The following is an 11,573-nucleotide window of genomic DNA, read 5'->3' as shown; positions in this document are numbered from 1 at the left end:
TGAGCTGGAAAACTGGGATCGAGCCCATTGAGCTGGTTGTCCAGCTCTGACCCCCACCCCCAACTCCCCAAAGATGATAATGATTCATCAGATTCAGCCCTGGACATAGATGAGCCTTAAATTCTTGTTCAAGCATTTCCATCAGACACCAGCAGACTTCTGGACGATGGAGATCCCTGGCTTGTAATGAATCACTGCCCCCCCACCAAAGTCACGAGTCTCCATCTCCAGTGAATACACCCTTCCACCATAGGATTCATTTATTCATATTCACCGGTAGTCCCCCCCCCGCCCCAATATAAGCTCATTTCCTGACAGCAGAACCCGTCCTCATTCAGATCTCCATGGCGACATTCAAACAAAAGGACTTATCGTGACGCAGACGAGTGGAACTGTCAGCACCCCCTCCCTTAAGAACTCTGCTTGGATTTTCTTCTTTATTAGATCCTTTTGTTCTTCAGATGTACAGTCTGGGTCACAGTGATCTGCGTTACACGATTACATCATGCCTGAAAGTGGGCGGAGCCCTGGAGTGTTTTCATTAAGTCTTTGCAGGTTATCTCCTCTGAATCCAGCCGAGCTCATGAACAAACTCGTGATCTCAGTCTCGTCTCTCCTGAAGGCTTTTCCTTTTCTCTCCGTCAATCAGAACGCCTCATTCTGGACCACAGCCCCAGACGCCAGCAGCGTTCTGATGACGTCATCGCTGTAAGACAAGGTGTGTCGCAGCACCTGGACCGTATGCTGGCCAATCAGCGGAGGGGGTGTGGGTCCGCTGGGAGGGAAGCTGCTGAAGCGAACAGCTGGACCTACAGACAGACAGACAGAATGCTGACTTCAAGTTCCACTTTGAGTCTTCCTGGCAGACAGTTTGTGTTATCAGAATCATGTTTACGATAGGATCTTCATGTGGACTCTGTTTCTTAAACGTGATCTAACGTCTCATTTGTTTTCATTCTGGTATCATTTCTTTAAGAATTTGATTTATTTTAAAGGCACATAAGAACGTTTGCATGTTAGGACCTCCCATCAGAGTCTTAAACTCTTAAATATCTCCACATGCTTCGCTATTTTTGAGTTTCTGCAGATTTTGTCCTTTGAAAGTTTCCTCCACACCTCGTGATATGCATCCATCTATCCATCCATCCAACCTTCCATCCATTTATTCATCCATCCATCCATTCATTAACCCATTTATTTATCCATCCATCCGTTCATCCATCCATTTATTCATCTATCCATCCATTCCTCCATCCATCATCCATTTATTCATTCAAACAACCATCCATCCATCCATCCATACATTCCATTCATCCTTCCATTCATCCATCCATCCATCCATCCATTCCTCCATCCATTTATTCATCCATCCATCTATACATCCATACATCAATAATCATCAATCCATCCGTCAGTCCATCCAACTATCTGGAAACAGTGGACGGCGTAGCATGCTAGAAAACTCCACTGTATGAAGCTAGCAAGCTCCACTGTAGCGAGCTCTGCTTTAGCAATCTAACAAGCTCCGCTGTCCACCGTCAGGGTGGCTCGCTAGCCTGACGGCTGCTAGCATAGCGTAGCATGCGGGCAGACTTCACCCTATCGAGCTAGCTAGCTCCGCTGTATGGAGCTAGCTAGCTCCACTGTAGCGATCACCGCTGTAGCGATCACCACTGTAGTGAGCTGGTTATCTCCATTGTATCGAGCTGGTGAGCTCCACTATATGAGGCTAGCAAGCTTCACTGTAGCGATCTCCACTGTAGCGATCTCCACTGTAGTGATCTCCACTGTAGCGATCTCCACTGTAGTGAGCTGGTGAGCTCCACTACATGAAGCTAGCAAGCTTCACTGTAGCGTGTGCCACTGTAGCGATCTATCGAGCTCTGCTGTCCAGAAGGAGGCTGGCTAGCATAGCGAGCTAAACCACTGAGGGTCTACTTAAGCTGATGTGTTTAAACAGAGGTGGGGCCACCACAGAAACTGTGGACAAACCCAGTCAGGATCCACATTTCCTTTTAAACCATATGGGCCCACTTGACCTTGCTGGCTGCTGTTTCTTAAAACAAAGCATCATTGAAGTACTATAATTAATGTCTATAAAAAAAGGTCCTCGACTAATTTGGGCAAGAATTTGGGGGGAAAAAAGTCATATGTTCTTTTGATGTTTGTCTCTTTTTTGTGTATTTCTTCTGACCGAATAACAAAAATGTAACTAAATATCGAACAAAATATTTGAAGGTAGAAGAAATCCAGAAAAAACAAGTTGCTGTAAAGACTGGGCAAAACTTTGTTTAAAATCATAAAGTTTGTTTTTTATAGAATTCAGTTATTAAAAGTGATCATTATTGCTGCTGGGTGAAACATTTTTGAATTTGTTCATTTATGTTTGTTTGGGAATCCTTTACCAGAGTTAGAAGGCCTCGACGTGAAGCGTTTTTCAGAGAAGAACTGTGTGTTTGTGTGTCCTGTTACACACCTGTGTCTCTACTGCAGCATTCAGGTGTTTGTATCAGCATCCATCCCCTCAACTCTCTGTTTTTACTATGAAAACGTACGAAGGAAGAAGAAAAGGAAGGAAGGAAGTGGACAAACAGAGTATTTTAGGAAACTCTGAACAATCAGCTGTTTTTTTTGTTTTTTTAAAGAGCAGCACTAATGAGCCAAGCTCTCACAGTCAGTGTGTAGTTGTTGTGTGCGTCTGCAGCTACACGTGTGCGTTTGTTTTTGTGACATAACAAACATATTTTCCTCTTTAGTAATGTTCAGAAAAGGCTATGTCCAGTCTGTGTGTGTGTGTTTATGGTATCAGGGAGAATAATTGGTGAATAAGATTATGTAATTTTTTATTCATTCATCTCATTTGTTTTCTTTTTCTGTGTTTGGGTTTGTGTTGTTGCCCAGAAGGACAAATGAAAGGAAGAGAGGGATGGAAACAGAGAGAGAAACAAGAGGGGAAGGGGAGGACAGAAAGGAAAGGAAGTAGGGAAAGACACAAAGCATTTAAACAAACCCAACAATGACGGTTTGAATCAGGCTTATATCAAATTGTTCTGGACCGCCAAACTAAAGGTAATCCGCACAAATGAATTCTGGAAGGGATCAGTTAAGGTGAGTTAGTTAGTTAGTTAGTTAATGTTTATTCAGCATCATAGGTAACATTCTAACCTGGACATCATTGTCAGTTTTCACGGATGATCCTGTATAACTAAAAGTAAATGGGTCAGGGTTCAGTAACATATTAACAAGAAATCAGAATCTTATTGTGATTGGCTAAGATATCTATGAGATGTAATTTGTGGTTTAATTACAGGCACAATAACAGCCAAACATTGTGTAATTCCTTTAAATTCTGTTATTTTTCCAGTTACGGAGGTACAGTCTAGGACTGGGCATCAATTATAATTTCTAGAAACGATTTGATTCACAAGAGCCTGAATTGATTCGATTCCAATTGTTTCTGATTCCTAAATTCAATTTGATTTTGAGTTTACAAATTTAGACACATTTGTTTAAAAATACATTAAAAATCTATTATTTAATTTGAATATATTTACATGAATCTGATCCAGTTCACATACTGTAAATGTATCAGTGAAATAATGAGATTGTTAATATCATCCAGTGTTACATGGATTCTCTAAAGGAGAAGTTCTAACTAAAATGTTCAGATCATTAACATTGGAAACATTGTTCTGCTTCTCCTGGAGGACGTTTCAGTTTGGACACTAGGTGGTGATCACGCTGTAGTATTACACCTTATTCCAGAAGAAGAAGAAAGTATGAGGACAAAGACGATGTTTTAGACCACAAAATGTGGAGCATAAAATGGATGAAACCCAATGTTCTGGTTCTGGATGAAGTGGACAAGTTCAGGAGCCAAACATTTCTGGAAACTTCTCCAGGAGATCAAGAAAAAACTCTCTGAAGACTGTTCATGTTATTTTAGAAGAACGCTGCAACTGTTCAGCTTAGATCTGTGAAAGAGGAATACTTTGATGAATAAATGCTTAGAAACCATCTTAGTTGATTCCAGAACTTCTTTCTGTGACTCCTGTGGTTTATTCATCTATCCTTTGATTTCAGAGGGAATAAGACATTTCACTGAATACCGGTATGATCAGAAGACAAACACTTAAAGGTCGTACTAAACACATTGTTTATCCAAGTAATAGTTGGTTCATGCATAACAAGCACCACTCTGTACCCCCATGTGCCTCACAAAGTAAACTTCCATTACACAACAAACTGCACATTTGTCAAGATAAACATAGTTTTGTGTAACATTATTGGCTGAATCCAGCCAGTTGTGTTTTGTGTGGCTCAGATGAAAACAAGCAGAAAACCTGCCAGCTCAAAGCTCTGGACTGCGGCTGAAAGGTTCTCATTAGATCACGGGTTCACAACCTCTGGGGCGTGAACCAGTCCAGTACGGTGATGCGTAGCGCACCTCTACCCATACTCTAACCCGATACCAGACCAGATACGGTACCAGGCGAAAATCGGATGCAGACCAGTACCAGGTTAAGGAACCAGGACTGGGTTAGCGTACTGGTACTGGACGTGTCCTAATTACCAGCGGTACCACACCAGGTACTCCATCCCGAAGGTTGCGGACCCTTGATTTTATCAACAGCCAGTAGGTCGAAAGACCCAAAACGTCATAAAGTGACGTGGAGGGGCCCTGAACCAAACTAGGGGTGGGATAAAATATTGATATTGCAATATATTATATTTAGTCCTGCGATTGATTCTCGAAGGGTTCTCATCAAGTATTGATCTTTGATTTTTGTTTGAAGAGGCTGTAAAAGGTGATATTCGTCATCCTTTGGCGAGACGTTCCTTTGGAGGTCGATAGGGGACACACATTGCTAGAATGGCTCTCGGGATGAGATTGAGATGAATCTCATAAAGAGCGACGCCATCTTGAGACATGGCTCAGCAGAACCAGTAAAATGACCAAAAAATGCTTAATTTTGGTCTGATTTTAAAAAGGAAAAAACTCTGATCATCAGAAAAATAATTCCCAGATCATGGTAATAATGTTTTTGTACAAAGTCAAACAAATGAAAGACATTTCAAACTTTTTATAAATAAATAGGTTATTATATAGGAACCTAATATGTGTATGTGATTTAATTCAAATTTACACACAGACTGACATTTACATAAACTGTTAGACTCCTCGGTCGACAGCCACGCTGATGGTCCTGCAGACGGGGGAGAGGGCTCAGTGAGCACTCCATCCATGCCCCGGAGCGGCGAGGTCTGGCCGGCACCCACTTTAAAGCACGCAGCGGCCGGGACTTATTACTGAGCTGAAACTGGTCAGTAAGCACTTACGTCCATAACCCCGGTGCAGCAAGGTCCAGGAAGCACTAGAGTAATCTCACTCAGATCTTTCTAAAATGTTTCTATAAGTTCTCTCTCATCAGCTGACAGTAATCATTTACTTGAGAGAAGTCACATTCTTGTTTTTCCAGCTCTGTTTGTACAACTGTAACACAGCAGTAAACATGCTTCTCAATATATGCGATATGGCGTCCAACTTTGCGTATGAAACAACTTAGTGTAGCAACTCTAGCCTGTATATCTCATTGGTCATGTGGATTGTTCTGGATTACTGTAATCGTTTGTCCATTTGAGAACAGATTTTCATGATGTAGCTCAGGGGTCCCCAAACTACAGCTCACGGGCCAGATCAGGCCTGCTTCCCCATTTGGCCCGGCCCCCAAAAACGCTGATCAAGACCCACATAAAAGTGACTTTTTACTCAGCCTTCTACAGTCTGAAGTATGACGTGAGAGGATAGAATATTTATTGGTTTAATAATGATTCACTTTTTCTTAATTTCTTTATTATTACTTTTCTTCAGTATGTTTTTACGTTTCTTCAGCTCATTCAGCTATTAAAATATTCAGCTCTTTTTATGCTAGCTGTTTCCACTGTTTTGGTAGTTACTAAGGACTTCTAGGCCATTTTGGGATTTAGCTAATATTTTAGCCTTAAGCTAGCTGTTTTGGCTAATTTAGTTTTTTTCAGTTTTTTAGGCTAATTTAGAGTTTAGCTAATATTTTCCCCTTATGCTAGCTGTTTTGGCTGAATTAGACATTTAACCATTGTTTTGCTAGTTTGGCATGTAGCTAATATTTCAACTAAATACTAGCTATTTTGGCTAATTTAGAATTTTTTTCAGTTTTTTTTTAGGTTAATTTGGCATTTTGCTAATATTTTAGCTAGCTATCAGCGTCAGCGTTTTTAGCTATTAGCTTCAACCATTTTAGCTATCAACTTTAACATTTTTAGCTAGTAGCTGCAGCGTTTTTAGTTATTAATTCCAGCATCTTCAGCTATTACCACTAGCATCTTTAGCAGCCACTTTCAGCTTACAGCATTCACACTAGCATTATCAAAGGGAATGCTATATATCTTTTTTAAAAAGGTTTTAGCATTATTTTTTATATGAAATATTAATTATTTAAAAAATGGCCATGTGTGACTTTCTGGGAAACCGTAAATGTTTCAGTTTAAGCTGTGATTGTTACACATTTTCTGTTAGCCTACAAACCGACCCAACATCAGAGAAGAAAACAGTTATGTGGCCCTCACAAGAAACGGTTTGGGGACCCATGATGTAGCTCGGTGACCACAAGTTTTTTTTTTTTCTGATTGGTGTGTTGATTCTTCAGGCTCAGTCATAATTAACCCTTTTTGTTGTGTTTTTTCATGTAGACACCTCTAGGCTCTCTCACTGAACACACACAAAGTCATAGACAAACACACACACACAGACACACATGCAGACGAAGGAATGCCAGCGGCAGGTCAGCCAATGAATGTTCTGGGCTGCACGTTTTTATGCTCAATTACCCTCAGAGGTACAGACAACACACACACACACTCACACACACTGCATGAAATGTGCAAACGCACAAAGTACCCACACAAACAACTGGTGTTGTTTACTAAACAGAGATGGACAGAAGAGGAAAATGCGGAGCAAAGAAAAGGATATTGTTGAGCTGTGAATAGACTTCCACTCACACGTGCACACACACACGTGCACACTCACAGATTCCTCAGTCTGAATGGCTTTGTGGAAATCACAGAACAGAGCCTCACGGGATGTCATGTTACACGTTGTGTGTCTCTTTGTGCGTGCACGGGATAAAAGTGTGTTTACGGCGTGGTACTGTGGGAACTCGACTTCCTCCGGGGGACAAAGGGAAGTCATGACATTTCAGGGTGAAAACTTGGTTTTAGGTTAGTTCTCCAGGAAAGCATTGAAAGTCTGTGTTTGGAAAGAGATGAAACACAATTCTGTGTGAGTGTGTGTGCGGTTTGTGCGACGACAGAGAGATGCTCTGTGTTGTGACTCCATGAGATGCAAACCATCCGTCGCGGCTGTCAGTCACTGTCATTCCCTCTTTGTGTCTCTCTGATCCAAAGCAGAAGGCCCGCTCTCCTGAACGCCGGATTCTGTTACCGACGCTGCTTCCAGGCTGAACTGTAACGTAATACGCAGCATTCTCACAGGTTGAACACCCGGTCAGCCCTGACAGTAACGTCTTTATTCACCATCCCACCAAGAAACAACATCTTAAGTTGAGAGCCACCATCATGCAAGGAGAGCTGAAGAACTTAAAGCCTCAAAAACTTTGTCAAAAATTGAATTCCTTTTAGCTGATCTTCCTATAATTTACTTCAAATGTTGTGTGTACATTTTAACTGACGTAGCAAAATCAGACCATTTACACTTCTTATATACATCATTTCCAATTCACTTTAGAGTAAATTCCAGTGGAACTCATGGACTACGTATAAATGTTTTAAGAAAGTTTATTGTATCATTTTCTTTTGCACAAAAACAACTTTTTCTGTCTACAGTTCCTCAGCACTGTAATTTTTGTTTTCTTAACTGAAGCAAATGTCCTATTAGGACCTGATGAAAACTTGTTTGGAATAAAACCATTTTTAAGAGTGACTTGGATTATGGTTTAGGTCTGCAGACCTGACCACTCTATTTCACTGAGCTGAGAAAACCATAGAAAAGTATAAATAATGATGTTTGCAGGGCTGGTTAATCCTTGTTTTGTTTTAAACATGACTTTAAAAACATGTTTAGGGTTTAAGAAATAGTTCTTTGACTGTAAGTTTGAAGTTCTGAATTCTTAGGAAATGACATCAATAAACTCTGGCTTTCAAAATTCGGCCAAAAGGTAGAAAACCAAGTTTATAAGGTGTCAGAACAAGATACTCTTGGTGGTCATTTATCAGCTACGGACAAGTTATTTTCTTCAGAATAAGTAAATTATAACTCGGGTCTAGCAGTGAATTGCGTTTGTATCCAGACAGTTTCATGGGGTTGACCTCATGCTGGTTCTGGTGCTGCAGGTTTTTGGGTTGACTGGGCCCATAGAGGGTTATAGACAGGAGCAGCTGCATCTTAAGAGGAGGAAAGGTGTGTCTGCAGTTCCATTGAGACATGTAGGGAGACCTCAAAGGACATCATGAAAATGGAACATGTTGTTGTGCGTGTGGTAAATCCTGAAGTTCATGTAAAGATAATGTAAGTTTCACCAATTTATGACATATGGGCATTGACTGTATAAGTAGGGAAACATGTGGCTAAAATATTTGCTAAACTTCAAAAAAGCCTAAAAAATAAAAAATAGCCAAAACAGCTAGCATGTCGCTGAAAATTAGCTAAACTCCAAAATAGCCTAAATAAATCTGAGTAAATGCCAAAATAGTTTAAAAAGCTAGTAGAATGTAAATTTTTAAAACTTTAAAACTGTAACATTCTAACATTATTAATAATAAAAAGGAAGGAATATTATTCCAGTATAAATCATATTAAACCTTTAAATAAATATTCAATATTTTATTCCCAGCAAAAATATGATTTGTCAAAATTATACAAGTTAGAAATGAGCACAAGATAATATTAATAACATTAAAATAAAATTATCTGGAGGGCAAGATAATATTAATAACATTAAAATAAAATTATCTGGAGGGCCGGATAGAATTACCCGGAGGGCCGGATCCGGCCCCCGGGCCTTGACTTTGACACATCATTATTTCAATATCAATATTTTTGCCATTGTTTTATTTTTATCAGGGTATCTGGCTCTTTTTTTAATTTTATTTTTTTAAGTTTTGTTCAACCTAGGTTTTAGTGAGCGATCACCAGAACTGCCTGTTTGGTAAATGAATCTTGCAGTGAGTTTGGATTTATGGCTTTAGGTTCCTCGTCGGGTTCTGGACTCAGTCCTTTGGTCAGTAACGGTGTTTTTCAGCAACATTCTATCCGTTACTGCAAGAACTTCCTGCTAGACCACATATTTCCATCCATTTAGCCTCACTGTCAATCACCATGACAACCATCACCACGGCCATCACAGGGGTGAAGCAATGGTGAGGCAAACATGAACCCCAACTTTTATCCTTTTGGTACAAGAACTGAACCTTCCACTAAGTGTTCCGTGCTACCCATCTCTAGGTCGCAACTGTAGTTTCAGGTAAAGTTTCTGTCCACCTGCTCTAGTTTTGTGCCTGGACTCTGAGAACCACAAACTCTGGTCCGCTGCTTGCAAAAAATCCCTGTAGAGCTGCAGATTTGAGCTGCACATTTGGGAACAGCAACGCTTCCATAGAAAAAATAAAAGTAACGGATAGAAAGTTTAACACCAGAAACGGTTTTGATGAACACAAATAACAGCTCAAGAAGAAGAAGAGGCTGTTTCTTTAGTCAGGTGTTCACGGCTCTTATTGGAGTCTGACTCACCCCCTCTGGGTTATTGTTCAGTTCATTTGAACTGCTCAGCATAACCACACCGCTGAAAAATATCCCCAAGTATGAATGCAGAAAAGCATCGTGCTCTGTGTAAACCTGTTTCTAAACACAGTTTGATGGGGTGCTGACAGAACACAGAAAACTGCTGACATTTTTATGATCACGTTTTTCCCCATCTTCCTAATAAACATGCTGAAAGCTGAGACTAACACAAGTCTCCAGAGCTGTAAAGTAGAGTAAACCCTTTGACAAAGTTCTGGTTTCTGAAACACATTAGACTTCTTTTTTTGACAAAATATTTTCTCTCAGAGGAGGAAAAAGACGACATCAAGAAGAAGTACGACTGGAAATGTTTCTGACATGTTTTGGCTGCTTTTCAACCTTTAGTTACCCTGTTTCCAAAACGTTGCCAGGTAGGATTCTCTGGCTGCACAGTCTGCACATCTGGAGCCGACAGAATCTGTAGGACTGAGTGGCTGCGGGGTCATTCCACTGAACCCCCCAGAACCCTCCAGGCCAGGACACGATTGCTTAGAAAAACAACTGAAATGAAGCCAGAAAACATCCTGGAGTATGAAAAGGATCCTTCTCTTCCATTTGGGAACATGTCTTTGTTCTGACCACATCAGGGACTTCCTCCGTTTGGGGTGACCCAACACCAACCGACTAACCAAAGACAGTTTGGGTGACCCGGCGCTGAGAGGAGCTCTGAGGGTTTTTCAAAGCCTCTTTCAGAGACTATCTGTGATATGGATTACATTAGAGGCATTCAACAGACTCTTTCATCTACAATAATTTACACATCACTGTTGTGGAAATAGGGTGTTGGGTGTTTGGCCCAAAGACACAATAAATGCTGAGCCTGGGATTTGAACCTTACCCGGCGGTGAACCGTTAGGCTTTAACTCAGGCGCACATATGACATTAGTAAATATGAATACCAACACATACTTTAAAATGTGTAAAGGGTTAAAGACGAGCAAGAAAAACACAGTTATTGTGTCCTTTTTCTGTTAACTGACCCATTAGCTTTATATTAACTGGCTGTAAAATATTGACAAGAGTTTACGTCTTTGTTATAGGTCTGCTCCTGTTCCCTGCTTCAAGAAAGCTCTGAAAATGTTTCAGAAATTGAGTCCATAACTAAAGTCATAAACACTGCTGCTTCAACAGGCCTCAGCACATTAGGAGACGAGACAGAGTTGTGATAATTTGTCAGAGCGGAGCCTGCATTTTGGTTCAGAGGAATCACACCTGTGACAGGTAGTCCAAGATTTTTTTTTCTTTTCTTTTGTGAACTTTATCTTGAGTCAGAGACTTAAGGTGCTTTCACAGCAAACGCAAATCACGTGGGAGAGGCGGCAAGCTTCAATGTTAAGTCATTGTACAGGTGTGCTCTGAGGCGAACTGAAGTCAGGCGGTGCGATTTGAGTGACCAGCGCGGAAGTCTGGCACCAGCTTGATTTGAGTGAGCAGTGCGGCCAAAATGTAAATATCTAAAGTTTGACAGGTTGCCGTGTCACATTTGCCAATCCGGAGCTCAGCTTTGAGCATGTGGCATTTTCAGTGGCGTTTGCTACCGCGACGGAGCTCAATCACTCGATATGGCGGCAGACAGAGAGCCGCCGAAAGATTTAAAAAAAGAAAGGGAGAAAGGTCCCCTTATTTATTTTTCCCCCTCTGGTTAATACTGGACAGAGAGTCTTCAAGTTCATCCACAGAGACACAGAAACACCGTGGAAGCAGCTGTCATACAGACACAGCCCCACTGTACTCG

General features: G+C 40.9%; 1 protein-coding gene across 2 annotated transcripts in view; it reads right to left on the bottom strand.

Annotated features, from left to right (window-relative positions):
* Positions 1-418: 418 nt before the first annotated feature.
* The window catches only part of sugct (succinyl-CoA:glutarate-CoA transferase), a 91,354-nt gene continuing 80,199 nt past the window's right edge, over positions 419-11,573 (bottom strand). Inside the window, exons 14-15 of one of the 2 annotated variants that reach the window (XM_024280578.2) lie at positions 2,477-2,541; positions 673-809 (exon numbers count right to left, since the gene is read on the bottom strand). In XM_024280578.2, the coding sequence (XP_024136346.1) occupies positions 2,525-2,541 (17 nt within the window). In that variant the 3' untranslated portion in view covers positions 673-809; positions 2,477-2,524. Of the gene's footprint in view, positions 810-2,476; positions 2,542-11,573 lie in introns of both variants that reach the window. The other variant, XM_024280576.2, reaches the window with a different exon arrangement.

Source organism: Oryzias melastigma, linkage group LG20 (genome assembly GCF_002922805.2).
Source record: "Oryzias melastigma strain HK-1 linkage group LG20, ASM292280v2, whole genome shotgun sequence".
NCBI classification, from domain to species: domain Eukaryota; kingdom Metazoa; phylum Chordata; class Actinopteri; order Beloniformes; family Adrianichthyidae; genus Oryzias; species Oryzias melastigma.
Note: the sequence above shows the minus strand (reverse complement) of the source record. Positions and strands in the feature narration are given on the sequence as shown.